Source organism: Catharus ustulatus, chromosome 10 (genome assembly GCF_009819885.2).
Source record: "Catharus ustulatus isolate bCatUst1 chromosome 10, bCatUst1.pri.v2, whole genome shotgun sequence".
NCBI classification, from domain to species: Eukaryota; Metazoa; Chordata; class Aves; order Passeriformes; family Turdidae; genus Catharus; species Catharus ustulatus.
Window position 1 is genome coordinate 7,261,155 of NC_046230.1, and position 16,715 is coordinate 7,277,869.

Sequence of the window (16,715 nt, forward strand, 5' to 3'; positions counted from 1 at the left end):
GTTATTTATCACTTAGTGCAGTTTCATGCATATATTCTCCAGACAGCCTGTTTAATGAGAGGCCAAGGCAGACAGCCACTAAAAAGACATCATTCAATTACTGAGCATGTTCTGTTTTGTTGAGTTTTTTTTCCTCCATATTTATTGTCACCTTTCATTTGCAGATATGACTGTAGGAAGAAGTTGAAAAGTTACAGATCCTTACCTGCCACACCAGCTGAAATCATGTGTACCTGGGTGGAATCCGGATTGAAAATATTGTTCAACTTTTCCTTGCAATTAGAGTAAGCAGCAAAATATATTGCTCTAAAATGAGAACAAAATCAAAGTTATATTATGTTTCACATTTCAAAATCCCCAACGAGCAGTACCATTAACTTCACTGACTGAAGACCATCTTGGGCTAAAACTTCTTTCCTCAGTAAAGACCTACTCAAGGACTAACTCTTGCAAAGTAGTGGGACTATTCTAGGAATGGAAATGAAAAATCTAACCCTAACACACGAACTTTTTTTCCACACAACAGCTCCAATTACCAATTAGTGAGGGGAAGGACAGAGAGTCTGAAAGATGGCAGAAATTTCTGTGACACTAAGAAGTTCAGCCAGGGAAGAAAAAAAACACTGAAAACATTTCATATTTTTCAACATTAATAATAGAACAAACTTATTCTAATGGACCTAAATTCATTTCATCAGCAGGACTTGAAGAGAACCATCAAGTATGTAGATTTTTTTTAAAAAAAACAGCATTCCTATCACTATAGCAGAGAGGATTTAAATGTTGATAACTTGACCTTATTTATACTTGAAATGCTAGAACAGTTGTGATTCACATTTTGGTTTCCTGAGTCCTGTATTTATAATAGACACTGATTTTTGTCTCTGACTTCACCAAAAATGTTGTAAACTTGTGCTACACAAGTCTGTCAGCTGGTATCCAAACAAAGCTAGACAAAGTCAGCATCCCAATTCAATATATTATGAAAAATGGTTGGTTTTTTTTGCTCATTAAAGCTAAAAAACATATTTTAAGCACATATAAACCTCACATTTCAGGTTGTAACTCTGTTGTTTTAAATCTACAGACACCCCTCTGCAAGAGAAAAATTGAACGTGCCACTTTTCCCAAGTAGAACATTAACCTCATTAGCTGTGCGAACATGTTTTTCTTTATTAGAAAAAAAGATAAGTGCTTGCTTTATGGGTGTAATTTCTAAAATGGAACCTGAACACAGCTAAGTACACTGGGTGTGTTATGAAATATGCTTCTCTACAGCTTATTTAAACAAAGAGCTGATGCTAAATCCACTTAGCTAATGCTTAATTGAAATGAAGTACTGGTTGAAGACAGAATCAGCCAGAGGGAAATGAAGACGTGCTTATTTATAAGGTTTGCACACTACATCAAGCAGACATTTTAGCAAGCTAAGTATTTCACATAGGGGAAGAACCAAAGGGAAACAGAAGATTTAACATATAATGAACTGAAAAGAAATATATATTTTTTTAAACTGAGGATATTCTTCATGGAGGATAGTCATTTATGCACGGATCCCATTCCTGGGTAAAAATTGCTATTAAAGTGATATCAATATTGAACATACAGTTCAATACAGGCTTTCCAGACTAGGAAGTGCTGATATCCCATAGGTGTCAAGAACAAAAATGCTACTGGGTTTACTTCAGTTTTTCCAAAGAGCAGTGCTAAATTAAGTGATCAGAAAACACCTTCAATAGTCCTAAATCCTTAAAACTTCTAAAATAAAGATAATCTAATGCCTTCATTAAGTTTTATTTTCTTATTTATGCAGAGGACCTAAAGAACATTACCTCACCAGACCTAAACTTCAGTCTAGTAATATTTTTCAGAAATACCTAAATACCTCAAACCAGAAAAGTTAAGATGCTCTCTGACTGAGTGTGGAGGAGATAGGACTGTTTTCTCTTCAAAGAAAACAAATTAACAAACAAAAGCAGGGCAATAAGTCAAGGAAATAATAAAACCTTTGTGGAATATATTTGCCCTGCATAAAGGCTCTTCTCTTGAAGAGAGAAGAAAAAAGAGCCAGGAAACAACTTCAAGTATTCCTCATCCAGGCCTAAGGAATATATTACTTCTACACAGCTTTGTTTCTATAGTCTTCCCATGTATTGTCCTATATTTTGGACTGAACTTCAGGTAACAGTGCTATGTAAGGATAAATTCAAACTCTGGCATAATGTGCTCCTCTCTGCCTGCCAGCACCAGCTGAGGAGCTGGAGTATTTGTGCTGATGCAGAGCAACAGACAACATGAACAGATCTCACTGCCAACTAGATCAGATTGACATCCTCACCCTGCACTGCCCCAGTACCCTTTGGAGGCCAGTCCACTGCTTGATCTGCTTTCTCTGTGACAGCTGCTAGGTCTGACATCCTATCCAGTCTCACCCTTTTTGAGGTTTCAGAACAGGCATCCTCCTGCAAGGGGGCACCAACTGTGCTTCACCAGAACTCAGGAAGGAAGATCCAGGGTTTTGAGGCTACTATCAGATAATTGCTTCATGAAGATGATGGATTACCTGAAAGCTAAGCGTACCTTGTATTTTCCAAGATCCAAACTTGTAGTTTACATGTGCAATTCCTTAAGAATTTTTCTTTTTAACTGGACAAAACTCCACACAAGGGATAACACCCAACAGTACATACTATTACAACAGCACAGAGGATAGGAAATGCTGAGCCAGTTGGAGCTCTGGTGTACATAAATGGTTCAATTCCTCAGGCAAAAGATTACCCCAAGAACCAAAGGTTACTCGCTCCTAATTAAGTATTTACAACTGCAGATGCAAGACTTGTTTCAAACACACATGAAAGCACTTAATGGATTTCATTTATTGTGCACGTTTGTATTTACCTGGAAGGAGCAACGCCAACTAGATTAGGACCCAGCCCTCTGAACAGAGAACGAGGGCCTTCATTTTGCAAGATCATCCTAGAAAACAAGAACAAAATTAAGGAATGGACTAACCACCAAAACAACATCATGTGACAAGCTTTCATAGTAACTGACAATAATACAGTGCTGACCGCAAAGAAGTTAGTAATTTCCTAGAATCAGCATTAAAAAAATTACGTTATTGCTCAACATACCATGAAAACCATAAACTAAATGCAGAACTAAGACCTGAGACCTCAAAACAGATGTCACTTATATATAGGAACACATACATGTTGTCTAACAGAATTGTCTGTTAGGAAGTTAAAGACAGTATCCTTGAATAAGGGAGAAAATATTAAGCATGGAAATGCACCCATTCATGTAGGTTATAGATTGTTCAGGAGGCAAAAATACTTTATTCTAGGCTACATTCCTTTCATAACCCTTCAGCACCCAATGTTTGTGAACTTTTTTGAGTGGGAGGGCCAGGCAGCAAAGGCCAAGAGAAGAGAGGAGAAAGATAATTCAGAAGTCCAGTTTAATGCAGTCATTGTTGTCTGAGAGCCACTCTGGAAGATGTTGCTCTACTGCCTATGGCACCCAGCCAGGGACACTTTTGACAATTTATGGTTATCTCCTCCTCTCAAAAAGAGACAGACCTCAACATGGCTTTGCATGTGCTACCCCAGTGTGACTCCCAAGAGGACACTAAATTTCGTAGCACAAGTTTGTATCTCTAAGGCTGCTTTCCTATTTGTCCTGCCTTCCTTATACCCAGAAAATGCTGAAATTCTTAAGTATTCAACTAGAAGCCCATTCTTAGCTTTATTCTTTAAGACATGGTGGTTATTTTGACTACAGCAAAAGAAAGTTGAAAACTTCAATGTGAGAAGTGACCTTTCCTAGAGGCTGGCAGGGACTCCCTCCTACCAGTTCTGAACTGCTGCCTGGGTGCTCCTAACCAAGGACTACTGCTGGGCTGTGGAGCCAGCAGTGTTTTGGCTTTTTACTCACTCTAGGGAAGAATCTTCACCAGTTCAAGTGAAATTACTCTGCCCCACAATCTAGATGTTAATCACAGTGGTGTTTTAAGAAGTATGGTAGGACATGGGAGGAGAAACAAGCACTACCTGCAACCCCATTACTGCAAATTGCTCTAGCAATTACTTCAGAACCAGATTTAAAGTTAAGAATTAACTACATTCCCAGATGCTATAAACCAGAACCCTGTGCTTACTGATTTAGAAACATTGGCCAATGCACACAAAATTTTCTGTATATTTTTTCTCCAAAGAGCCATGCAGGTTAATGACAAGTCAATTACTCAATAAAGCAAACTACCCTTATAGTATAGATGGCCATTTTGTTTGGCACAAACAAAACAGAACAAACAAGTGAAAGCAATTCACCATAGTTGTGCTGCTAAATAAAACTGAAAGTTTACCTTTGCTTTCACTAAACAAAAATAAACCAGTAATTCTGTAGTTACCACTCCACTCTCAGTACTTAGGAACACTGACATATAATGTGCCCAGCAACACCCCAGCTTTTTGTCCATAACAATCAGTTATCATTTCAATAGGTGGGCAGCATTGCTCCACAGCAGTGGAAGTGGCATACTGAACACATACTCAAGGACAGCTTGGAAATTCAAGTTTTTTGGACCTGTCTGTCATCCTGAAAGCATTGTCATGCTTTGCAATGCTGAACCCAATTAACATGATCTATATCCACTTAAACCACTACTACCACATCATGTGTCACATGTATATATGCAATATAGCTATACATGTATTCAAAGCAGCAGGAATCTCAGTGTCTTCAAAACTTATGAATGAAGCATACCAGGTCTATTTGCTTCTTTTGGATCTGCAGTCCCAGAATCTGACAGAGCAGCAAAGAGCTGAAGAGAAGATTTCAATGGAGGTAGTTACTGATGCTCTTTTGCATTCACAGACACCTCTTAAGTGTCAGAGGCTGCACTGAAAATAAGACACAAACTTTTTTGCATTTAAGAGCAGATCAGGGTCTGCATTTGTTTATTGAAAGCAGTTAAGGGCAAATCCATGGTTGGAAGAGCAGGACAAGTGCTCCATACAGCCTCAACTGATTTTATGTCACATGGAGAGCCTGCACTGGGAGGCTGGTGAGATTTCCATTAGCAAGACCTCAAGTTAAAATTGTGCAACATAGATGATGAGAAAATACAATAACATGCAACATATATTTAAGAAAAAGAGAATTTGCTTTTGTTGCCAGAGAAGTCACCTGTTTTTCTGAGTTTGTTTCCTGACAGAGATGCCTTTCAAGTCACCTCCACTGATGCTTAAGATGCACAAGTGATTCTACAGCAGTCAGTTCACTGAAATTCTGAATCACTCTCTTTTAGACCAAGTGATGCGAGCCTTGAGCACCAATTTTGCTATGACACAACCAAAGTCTGACAAGTCAAAACCCAAAAAGTAATGACAGTAAGGGCATAGCAATGACAAAGGAATCCAGTTTTATTTTCCCACTAAACAGTCCTAGTACCTTAAACAAGAGTAATTATGTCCTGTGCCTATGTATTTTTATTATACAGTCCATTGTCATGTCATTTGGGATCTTTTAATATTCAGTATATTTAAAGAACTTGAAACCCAGGCTTTGCATCTCAGCCCTTTGATAACAGCCTGAAAAAAAACGCATCTAAGCAAAGAACAAAAGCAGCAGAACAGACACATTCTTGTATTACAGATGAACAGCATGTGTAAGAGGGCAGTTGTTAAAGACAAACTAACAAAACAAACAAACCCTACCAATAAAGCTCATCATGGGCTACCTCTACTTCAGTCTGAATTTGCGTCCTGGGAATACTAAGTTATTTTCAGTCTTAGGGATGCATTTAAAGCATAACAGGCTTCTAGCAGAGAAGCATAACAAAAACAGATCTATTCAATCTGCTATTCATGGATATACATTTCTAGATGGAAAATAAATTCATAACCAAACATTCAGAAAGAAGCTGAAGCACCCTACTTCCACAAAGAGAAGCCAGTAAGTCAAGCAGATCTCCTTGCTGGCCACAATCTGAGCCTTTCCTTCCCACATAACAAGTTCACTCATCAGACCCTGTTGAAAAGGCTCTGAACCCAAACTTTCATGGTAAGAATGATCTTCCATTCAAGGAGCTATTTGGGTACAACCTCCATTTAAGCAAATCCTATGCTCTAACCCAATTAGGTTTAAACCCTACACTTGAACTGCCAAAAGGGGCTCTCTACAAACTACTTCTTACTAATTAATTGAGAATAGATGATAGAAGTTAAAGACTCGACCAATTTTCTAATGCAAGAAGCAGTAGCAGGTCTTTCCTGTAGGAAATCTCCCCTCATCAGGTACCTCCCCTCCCCTTAATTGCCTAGATTGAGTCCCCCAGGGTAAACACTTCCTGTGGGCCAAACAAACAAATTAACTGCAGCCTTAAAACTCCCCTGCTGGCTCCTAAACTACACAAGCACTGGAAACAAGGAGAGGAAAGACAGCCCCCATTCATTGAGGCACTACACAAAACACATCTGAGATCACCGCAAAAGCTGGCCTTAGCTATTTCTTACTAGATCTGAAAGAATGTTACTAGTCACACTAGAAGGTATTCACAGGCAAAAACTGTGTGGGTAGTGAAAGTTAAGAGACTCAGAAACAGAGTTAATTTTAATTGCCTCTATATTCAGTAACTTCTATGATTTGGATACAAAACAGATTTTAAAAGTCTTATGCTTTTTCAAGATGCAAATGGGAGTCTGGCACTTAGTGAATTTTGTGGATGTAGTTTGGAGCTGTGAGTTGTACAAGGAATACATGCTCTGGCTACTTCAACATACACACTCAAGCATGAAGGACATTAAAAAAATTGGAAACACAATTAAAAGGCAAAATATGGAAATCTCCTGGCACCATCATGACAGACATAAGAGTCAATCTTTTATACAGATTGTGATCTCCTCCCTCCCCAAAATGAGCCCAAACCCTTGTGCAGGTACACTCACTTCAGACAATGGAGAGGTCCAGGAGAAACTCTGGTTACTCGGTTGACAGTAGCACCATTCACTGTGTTGAGATGAACTTCAGAGATGTAGAGAGTCACAGAGGAGGACTGCAGTCGTGTTTTCACAACTTCCAGTGGACATGTCAGAATTGCACCAACAGTACCTCCACATCTGCAAAGAAACAGGATCATCACATTTTTAACTGCAAAGCAACTGAACTATGTGAAAATACATTCCATTAGAATTGACAGTATAGTCAACACAGTCCTACTGCAAAAAGTGAAGAGCCAATGGGAACATGTGACAATGACAGTTATTTGCCCTTGAAGGAAGCCAACTGTTAAGGCAGTTTGCAAACCCCACAACTTGAAGTGAAAATTTAAACAGACAAAATGTAGTGAAGGTGCATAGTACATGCAAATCAGTTCTGGAAAGTAGCTCAGTAGCTTGAATATTTAACTTGTTATGGTAAATTTTACCTTTTTTATTTTTAATGTTTAGTGCACTCCTGACCACAAAGAAGATGCCAAAAATCCTTAAGGGCAGCAAAGATTTATGCACTATGCACATGGGACTACGTGTACAATCCAGTACAATCTGTAGTGTCACAACGTAGTAACATCTTCAAAAGCCCGACTGTATTTTGGTCATTGTGCCATGAAAGCAGTGATTGTCCAAGCACTTCCCAAGCTCTGCTCACTTCAGCAAGGCAGACCAGGTACTGTGGAGTAAAAACTACAAAGGGAGAAGAGCTCATGTGCTGACCAGGTGAAGACTTGCTGGGTTTGCCTCAGCGCATCTCTCATTCCTGAGAGCAAACCAAGGCAAGCCATGCTCAGCTTGTACTGAGAGCAGTTTCTGCCATTCTGCTCAGCCACAGGGCAGCCAGGAACACACTGTCCCTCTTGGGCTTCTTCAGAACTCAGTTATTAATATCTACATTCCTAGCCGTGCAACTGCAGCCTTGGAGGGGAAAAACAGCAAATTCACAAAATCTGAGTTCCAAGATAGTGTCTCACACTTTTTCAGAGAGCAGTATTCTTAGCATTGCTAAACATGCTTCTTAAAACTATGGCCAGGACACTACCTACCTCCTTGGGAAAAAAAAACAAAAAAAAACCAAAGAAGCAAACCTAGATTTCCGTTCTGTTATTATTGATAACAACAGGTCCGTTTGAAATCCACTACCGCATAAATACAATTTGTATTAAAGTCAGAGGGCCCATATCAGCTTGTTTTTCCCCTAACACAAGAAGCTCAAACACCCCCAAAACCCTTGAATAAGCTGTAAGCCTGTTCAAGTCTTTTAAAAAACGTTTCCTGAAACGAAAAGGAGAGTTCAGTCTAAATTAGGAGTACTAGTTAAGACCGAAGATATCCTATAAATTTTCATAGAAGGGTAGCCTGATGACTCTTCCACCACAGAAATACAGCACTGCATCCTCCAAACCTAATCTGTATGAAGTGAGTGAGAGTAGAGCTGCCAAGTAGAAGTTTGATGCTCACTTAACACTCCATTTAAACCCAGTGACCTAGACTTATCCTATTACTAAGCCTAAAGGCATCCGGCCTGTCCCTAGATCCAACGTGAGACTGAAGTTTGTCTTTCAAGGTTTAATTGAGGAAAGATAGCGAGTTTCTTTACCAGTCTGGAAAAAAAATGAAAGTCTTTCAGTGTGTGCTGCACACATGCAGTTACCACCTGACACAGACATTAGAGCAGCCTGCTCTGAATGAGCAATTCACGTGCTTCTAACAGTAAGCTACAAATAGACTTATCTTAAAATTAAGAGTTCCAGAAAGAGAGGAGATGTGCTAATATTTATTTTAGCCAGGGTTAGAAACAGTAAAAGCCTGTAACATGAACAGCATAGGAGAAACACAGGTAGATCAGCTCCCAAAATAATTTGACATGAAGCTACTGATGCTCTAAAGCCGAGACAAAGTTATCTGTTTCCTGCAGTTCAAAACAGACTCCACTCCATGGTCACATGCCTATGCAGGCAATGAAGGAAGTTGGCTTTAGAGTTCACTTCCTTTCCTGCAACTCCTCCATTTCTGTTCTCTTTGAGCTTACTCTCTCAAACTTTTCTGCTTTTGATTTTGGAGAGTTTACATAAGAACTTGTTTTCAAGTTACAGTAATCACAAGAGAAAACACAATGTATGGTTTATATCAATGAGATAAATGCTATGGAGTAAGGAAGAAATGAGGACAAAAAACTTGACCTGCATTCTTGAACAAGGTTTGGAGTTTGGAGCCCTTAATTGCCCACCCCCCCCCCCCCCACTACATCAGAGCAGAAAAATTTTCTAAAATTGAAGATTAACACTGACCTGGAACTCGTGCCCTGCATACTCGCCTGCACCACACCTAAATCACAAGGGATGCCTGACTGCAGGAGCTCTACCAGACATTCAGGGTGGCTGGGCCAGACACCCTTCACTCAGCAGTGGATTACTGGGGAAGAGGGCTGATACATACAGCTACTCTGTGCTTGCTGGTTTTGTCTACAGCAGGCACTGGGCAGTGACAGCCAGCAGATATAAGAGCAGCCAGCACCACCTTCACATGCATCCTAAAGAAGTAGCAGATTCACCTGCCTCTCTTTAAGAGCCCCTTCCTACACCCCATTCTGCCAATTAAGTAATTTCAAATAATCAGCACCCTTGGCAGTTTCTTCCTGTTGTGTTTCTTTGATTAGGCTTTTCTTAAACAATTTGTCTTCACTGAAGCCAAGAATATTTTCTATGTTTTCCACTAAATATTGATAGCTTGAATTAAGCTTCTTCTCTGTCCCCAGTATTCAAGATTTCAAATTTCTTCTTACAGCTGAAGAAAGCTGAGAAGTTTTACCATGCTGTGTGGTCTGTCATGTGAGTCTAAGCAAAACCCCCAATTTTTACTTCTGTCAAAGTAACACATCACTTTCCCAGCCCTCAAAAAGCCCCATATAATAGAGACAACATCTGAAAGGACATTAAACACTGAAGGAGTGAAAAAAATGTCTTGATATGCTGAGGAACCAGAACTTTCTCAACGGTCACAAGATCCACTGAGTTTGAATTAAGCAACTAAACTAAGGGATAATCCAGTAACTACCCTGTCTAATTCACTTGACCTTTAAGATAAACACCTCAAGGCTTGACAAAAATCTATTTATGAAGAACTGTCAATACACAGCCTGTGGGTAAACACAGAAGAGAAACAATTCAAAAATATGCACTCTGTACAAATAAGCAACTTCTAAGCAGCATAGCAGCTGCTCTGTTACAGCATCAATGACAGCGTACTTTAGTTAGAAATCTATTTCCAGCCTTGTTTATTTAACACACTACTGGGAATACCAGAAGAGACAGCTACATTTTTATGCTTGAGTCCTGGCAGGTCATTAACAGCCAGCCACCAGCTCCAGCCTACAAAAAATGCTCCATAAATTGCCAGCAGACTGCTGCCACCTTTCCTGCCCACCCCCCCTTCTCACTGCTTCAAATTAAGGGGAATACTTTTAGTTTGTGGTTTAACACAAATTAGGAACTAGAACAGTCCAGAAAAACATTTTTTTTTACAGTTTGAAAAAAATATGAGATTTCTTCTCGATAATGCAGGTGGGATTTTGTAAACTACTTCAGAAATTTCTACTACCTAAAATCACTCTGGGCTTGAGTTTCTCCAGTCATGCATGCACCAGGCCACAAGAGTGACCTGCAGGAACATTTACTAATGTGTAACTTTTTCTCCAGCATTAGATGAATTTCACCTGCTAGAGTAAGTAGGTGAACAAACACACTCCTGCTGACACAGTGTAAATGGGAAGTGAAGAATGGCAAGACCCAAGACACTCCCGTGACTGAACGCTTACTGCAGTTTCCAGTGAATGCTATTCAGAAGACCATGTGCTCATCTTATCTATCCTAAATGTGATATTTGCCTCTAATCAATGTTTACTACAAGCCTTCTTCAGCTTCACCACAAGTATAAAAAAAGCTTGGAAAGCTGACTTCCAGCAGAAACACCTTGATCATAAACGGGTATGAGAATCCACCTGCAGGCCCAAGCAATTTGAAGCACAGAAAAGCAGAGATCAGTTGGTAAATCCACAAAATAAACACATCAGTTAAAGGAGGACTAAAATCCCACTACTATTAATACAGTGAAGCTAGATAATTAGAATTTCAACTTGAGTGTTCTTGTACAATTTAAGAGACATCACATCCAGTGAAACAAGAATCATGGACATCACAAAATGTAGTTATCATCTGCAGGATCACAAACCTAGAAGAAAAACAATCAAACTAAGAACAGCTGTCTACTTGACATCTCTTGTACTGAAGATTATAGAAAGACGGCAATGTTCTCCTAAACTAAGGAGAACATTTCTCCTCCAGAAAGCATCCATTGGGGGGAGGGGAAAAAAACCCAAACAAATACTAAAATCACAAAGGAAGCCTCAGCTACCCACAACACATTTAATTTAATTTGATCCCAACTGGTGACCATTATCTCACTGGTTTAATAGAAACAAACCTTCAACTACTGGGCTTTAAATTCTGCTAACTGTTCAACAGGTACAACTCTGACAAACATTTTCCTCAGACACACCTGCATTATTTGTGTGACACTCCAAGGAAAAAAAAATATGCACATGCTTCAAAAACCTAAACCTGTTTGGCATTCAAATCCCAGGCTCTCCTTGTAGACATGCTACACAAGAAAGTTCTCTTACTATTGCAAAGTTAAGGTGTCTGCTGAGGAGCCTGCCCCTGTCCAGAGCAGCTAAGTATCTTCCACTGGTACCTTTCAGCCCAGCAAGTACCAAGAGAGACAGCTCCAGCATGGATGAGGGTCTCAAATTCAGCCACTGGACTGTCTGGAAATGCTCTAAAGCAGACTGATGTTCCAAATGCCAGTTCAGGCTGACTTTGAACTAAAACTGCCAGTACACATTTTTTTAATTCCTTGAGATAATGATGTATTTTATGAAAACAAAAGCCATGACTGCCTAATCCTAGTTTCAGATTCACCTTTCACAGTATTTGTAACCACTGCCTCAAAGACTTAAAGATAAACCTTGACCCTGTTATCTTGGGTCTACATTAATTCATGTATTTTACCAGCTACTTATCTTCGCTGTATGGAAACGAAAGTTCCATGCAAACACTGGCTGTCAAAAGAAACAGCAAGTAAACTGAGCTCAAAATTCTGTTAAAAAAAATCCAAGCCACTTGCAAACAGAGCACCTATTTATCTTTTAATCAGTTACTGCAAATTCAGGTCCCAAGTCTCTCAGCAGTTTCATGGAGATGTATTACAACCAGAGTAACTTTGACATCAAAGTTTCAGCTTTGGGTATTACCTGTATAGTATCAGTCTTCAGAGAGTACAGAAGTGCTTTAGCAAGTACAGCTTTCAGAAACAGCATTCGGTAAGCCCAAATTTTCAGGGCTTTCATGCTATAATACTGTTCAACTTGAGTACTAGCAGCCACAAATTCTTAATCATTTGACTCAGCAATTATGTTTCTTTACTGAAACCTAGAAAGTGTAAGTTAAGATCACTTCCATAAACTACAAATACTAATCAAACTTGTGATGTCTAATGAACAGTGTAAAAATAAAACCCCCCATGTGCTGCAATAGAAACTTACAAGTGAAAACAGGAAAAACACCACCAGGGCATCAAGCATCACTGGGTTCCATTATCCAAAACAAACATCAACATTAATCATGTAGCTTCTATTAGGAACCAGGGTAAATCAGTATTTACAATAACATTTGCATTAAGTAAAAACAGCACAAAGCATCTAGAAAGAAACATGAGAAAAATACCAGTGGCACAGTTTCACAAGTACTGACAGCAATTTTCATGCAACTTCATAACCCCATAGAGCAAATCCCAAGCTTTAAACAAACACTGGTCTTATTTTACACAGAAGTGAATCTGAATGTAATAATAACCTCAAGTTTGGACAGAAAGGCACTAACCTCCTTCTCACTTGTTCTGAAATACATCCAGGGTAATGCCATTAATGTATTTTAGGGCAGAGAGGAGCTGAGTGCTTGGAAACTCATTTATGGCTCAAGTGGCTGTTGCCTGAAAGGGCATAAAAAGCCCCCATTATCACAGTACCTGCTACATATTATTAACCATCTTCTGAAATCAGAAAAGACCAAGGGTGTCTCACCTTTACTTCATACTTTTCAACAGTGTCTGATCTTGCTGAGAATTCAAGTACTTATGTTAAATATATTTTCTGCATCTTAACTGTTTTAGCCACTGTAGAAATTTGTTAAAAACCTGTCAGACACAACGATTACAATTACAGACCATTTTGAGACAGTTCTATAATCAAGATAAGAAGCTCCTCCCTATACTTCCTCACACATCAAATTGGAAAACAGCCAAATTTCTGCAAGAAACACCAAGAGTGAAGAAAAGAAGCAAACCTGACACTATCCAGATGTGAACTCAGAAAACCAGCTGTCCACCTCCTAACCAAACCCCTCCTTTTGCTGAGGAAACAACACTCAGGCAAGTTGACTGCTCTGATGGAAGTCTGTATGATAGACAATTACTGTCATAAGCTTTCTGGAAATGAAAAATAAATCATGAAAACCTGAACACTATTTTTGTAGCCAATACCTGAATTTTCACTGTATGGCTGCAAGCCAGTACATCCAAAGCATATTACTCTTCCCTCTAAAGCAAAACACTAAGGTTTTCTACTACTTTTTAAAGCGAATCTAACAACAAAAAAAGCAACCATAACTTACTACTTGAACTAAAAATATTAATCTACTACATTTCAATCACAAGACTGGTTAATTGAAGAAGGAAGAATATTCAACTGCATCCTTGGTTTAGGACAAAAGCACCTGAGTTTATACTACCAACACAATGTCTACAGTGACAACAACTGCTATTTGACTAAGGGGGGTAAGGAGAAGTTACACAAAGAACTCCCTACAGCCCAGGCAGCTACAGAGAAATCCCAGGATAGTCCCACTTATGTTACTAAACAGCAATGTCATCTGTCAAAGTCTCATTACAGAAAGCAGGAACTGAAGAAGGACCCAGAACACTTGAAGGAAAAAAAAAAAGCGCCAAAAGATCACTCACGTGATCTGTAGTGCACCATGCTTGCACAGTCATGAGATGACCCCAAAAAAACTCTTCTACTGCAAAATGTAACCAAATACACAGTGTTAGCTTGGCTGACCTAAGGTTACAGGAAACAGGGCTCACACTCAGCCTTTTGCCCACAGCATAACCCCTGACCCACCTGGCCACCACCTACCCATCGACCAGACAGTTCTGCAATAAATAGGAATGAGCAAGCTGAGCCATCTTCAGCTGGTCTCAAGTTTCAGGTTTACAAACATCTTTCTCACACAACACACAGTTCCACTCAGTAATCTCCCCTGTGCAGAGCTGTCAGGCTGAAGAGCTACAATCAGGCACCACTCACAGAATCCTTAGGGCTGGAAGGGACCTCTGGAGATCATATTGTCTAACGTCCCTGCCAAGGCAGGGTCACCTGGAGCAGGTAACGTGTCCAGGTGGGTTTGGAATGTATCCAGACCGGGAACCCCACAACCTCCCTGGGTAGCTGTTCCAGTGCTCTGCCACCCTCAACATGAAGAAGTCCTTCATCACATTGAGGTGAAACTTTTTGTGTTTTAGTTTATGGTCTCTGCTCACTGTCACTGAAAAAAGCCTGGCACCATCTTCTTGGCACCTCTTTGAGATATTCATATGCAGTAATGAGAGCCTCTCAGTCTCTTCTCCAGAAAACAGGCCCAGTTCCCCCAGTTTGTTCTCATAACACAGATGCTCCAGACTCTTCATCAAATCTGTAGCCCTCTACTGGACCCTCTCCAGCAGCTCCTAATCTTCCTTGAGCTCCTGCTACTGCTTTTCTGAACACTTTCAAGGATGCAAAGTCTGAAGAAAACAGTACACACTACTGCATCTCGGGCCTCCTGCTGCATAACCACTCTCCTCTTAAACAGGGTGCAAGAAAACAAGGGGATGAAAAAGCCCCCAGACGGGCACTAGATCGGGTGTACAATACTCCAAAGTGTGCCAACAACAGAGACTGACATGTATCCAATCACTCAGACTTGCTCATAATCAATATACTATTCTCCCACCTCAAATACCTCAGTCCAGCAGCAGCAAGCTCATTTTAGTCGGTGAGGAGCACAGAGAAATCACAGCTTCAAGCTCCCTCACAGGATGCAATGTGTGTCTGTGTCAGGATTTTTATGAGTTTAGATCGCCACCTGTCACCTCTATCACCTCTGTACAGTCGTGCTCACTACTCAAATAGTGTATTTATTATAATAAAGCCCATCAGGACCGTCAGCTTTCCCTTTTAGGCTGGGTGCCCTTCCCACCCTGCCCCTGGAAGAACTACAGACTCCAGAAATACAGCCCATACATTCCGAAACCAAAAAACACACATTTTGAAACGCCATTAAGAGCTGTGAAGGTACAAAAGTTACCGCAAACCTAACTACTACATCTTTATTTCTGCGTACATTCTTCCCTCGTATTTCTTCTGCCTTCGTGGTTGGAGAGCTGCATGACCGTGCCAAAGCCCCACAGGGAAGCGCAGCGCACAGTTAATGCAGTTAGCACGCATTGTATGGATGCAGCGGTCCTTGGACACGAGCGGGGCAATCCCAGCCCGCGGGGCCCGCAGGCGAGTCCCGGCAGCCTCTCCGGACAGCGGGGAGCCCACGCACCGTGGGCCCTGCGCGCTCCTCCACGCAGACGCCAGACGGGGGACGATCAGAGAGAAGGGCTGGTTTTACGGGAAGCCTCCACCCCGCCTCCCCAAGGGCCCGCGTTCCACCCGTGACATAACGCAACACCCGGGGCCGGGGCCGGGCCCGACCGCGCGCAGCGGGCCCGAAGGGCCTCAGGGCCGAGGCGGGGAGCTGAGCTCGGCCCCTCTCTCCTCCCCGCGGCCCCTCGGGCACAGAGCAGCGGGGCAGCCCCCGCAGCCCTACCGACATGTCCCCGTTGCAGGCCGCCGCCGCCCCCTGGCCAGCCAGCAGCGGGCACCGGAGCGGGGCCAGACCCGTAGCCCAGGAAGGAGAACGGGAACGCAGGGGCAGCTCCCGGAGCTTCACCTACCCGCCGGCAAAAAGATGCACCAGGGTGTCTCTTTGGCTCATCCTCGTCGCCTGCACCCGGGCGGGAGGAAGGAGGTGCCGGGCGCTTCCGCCCCACACTCGCGGCGCCGCTCCTGGCGGGGCTCGGCATAAATAGGGGCGGGCCGGCTCCGCCTGCCGCGGCCGCCGGGGCTCCGCAGGCAGCGCCCTGGCTTCCTGTGAGGAAGGGGGCGGGGCCGGGCCCGGGCCCGCCCCTCGCCGCGGCCCCGAAAGTGCGTAGCTATGAATATGCATAAGTGAATATGCATTAATGAATATGCGTGGTTAATATGCACGGTCCCGCAAACAGAGGCTGCTATTGGCTGCGGCGGCGTGACGTCAGCGCAGGGCCCGCCTCGTGAATACGGAACGAGCCCCCTCGGCCCCGTTAAACAGAGGCGGCCGTTGGCTGCGCCGCGTGACGTCACCTGCGGTGCCTCGCGCCGTCCCCCGGGCGGGCTGGGCGCGCCCTGCGTGAGGGGCGGCCCCGCGTGTGGGGTCCAGAGCCCTCTGGGCGCGGTGCTGGTCGCTCGGCTCTGGGGTGACCCCGCCTGAGCAGGGAGCTGGCGCCACATGCCCCGCTGCGCTGCCTTCCGACCTGACC

At 42.2% G+C, this 16,715-nt stretch overlaps 1 protein-coding gene across 1 annotated transcript in view; it reads right to left on the minus strand.

Moving 5' to 3' along the window:
* The window catches only part of SLC25A36 (solute carrier family 25 member 36), a 28,600-nt gene extending 12,341 nt beyond the window's left edge, over positions 1-16,259 (minus strand). Inside the window, exons 1-4 of the mRNA XM_033068577.1 lie at positions 16,095-16,259; positions 6,951-7,121; positions 2,899-2,976; positions 206-306 (exon numbers count right to left, since the gene is read on the minus strand). Of these exons, the coding sequence (XP_032924468.1) occupies positions 206-306; positions 2,899-2,976; positions 6,951-7,121; positions 16,095-16,135 (391 nt within the window). The 5' untranslated portion in view covers positions 16,136-16,259. The remainder of the gene's footprint in view (positions 1-205; positions 307-2,898; positions 2,977-6,950; positions 7,122-16,094) is intronic.
* Positions 16,260-16,715: the final 456 nt, after the last annotated feature.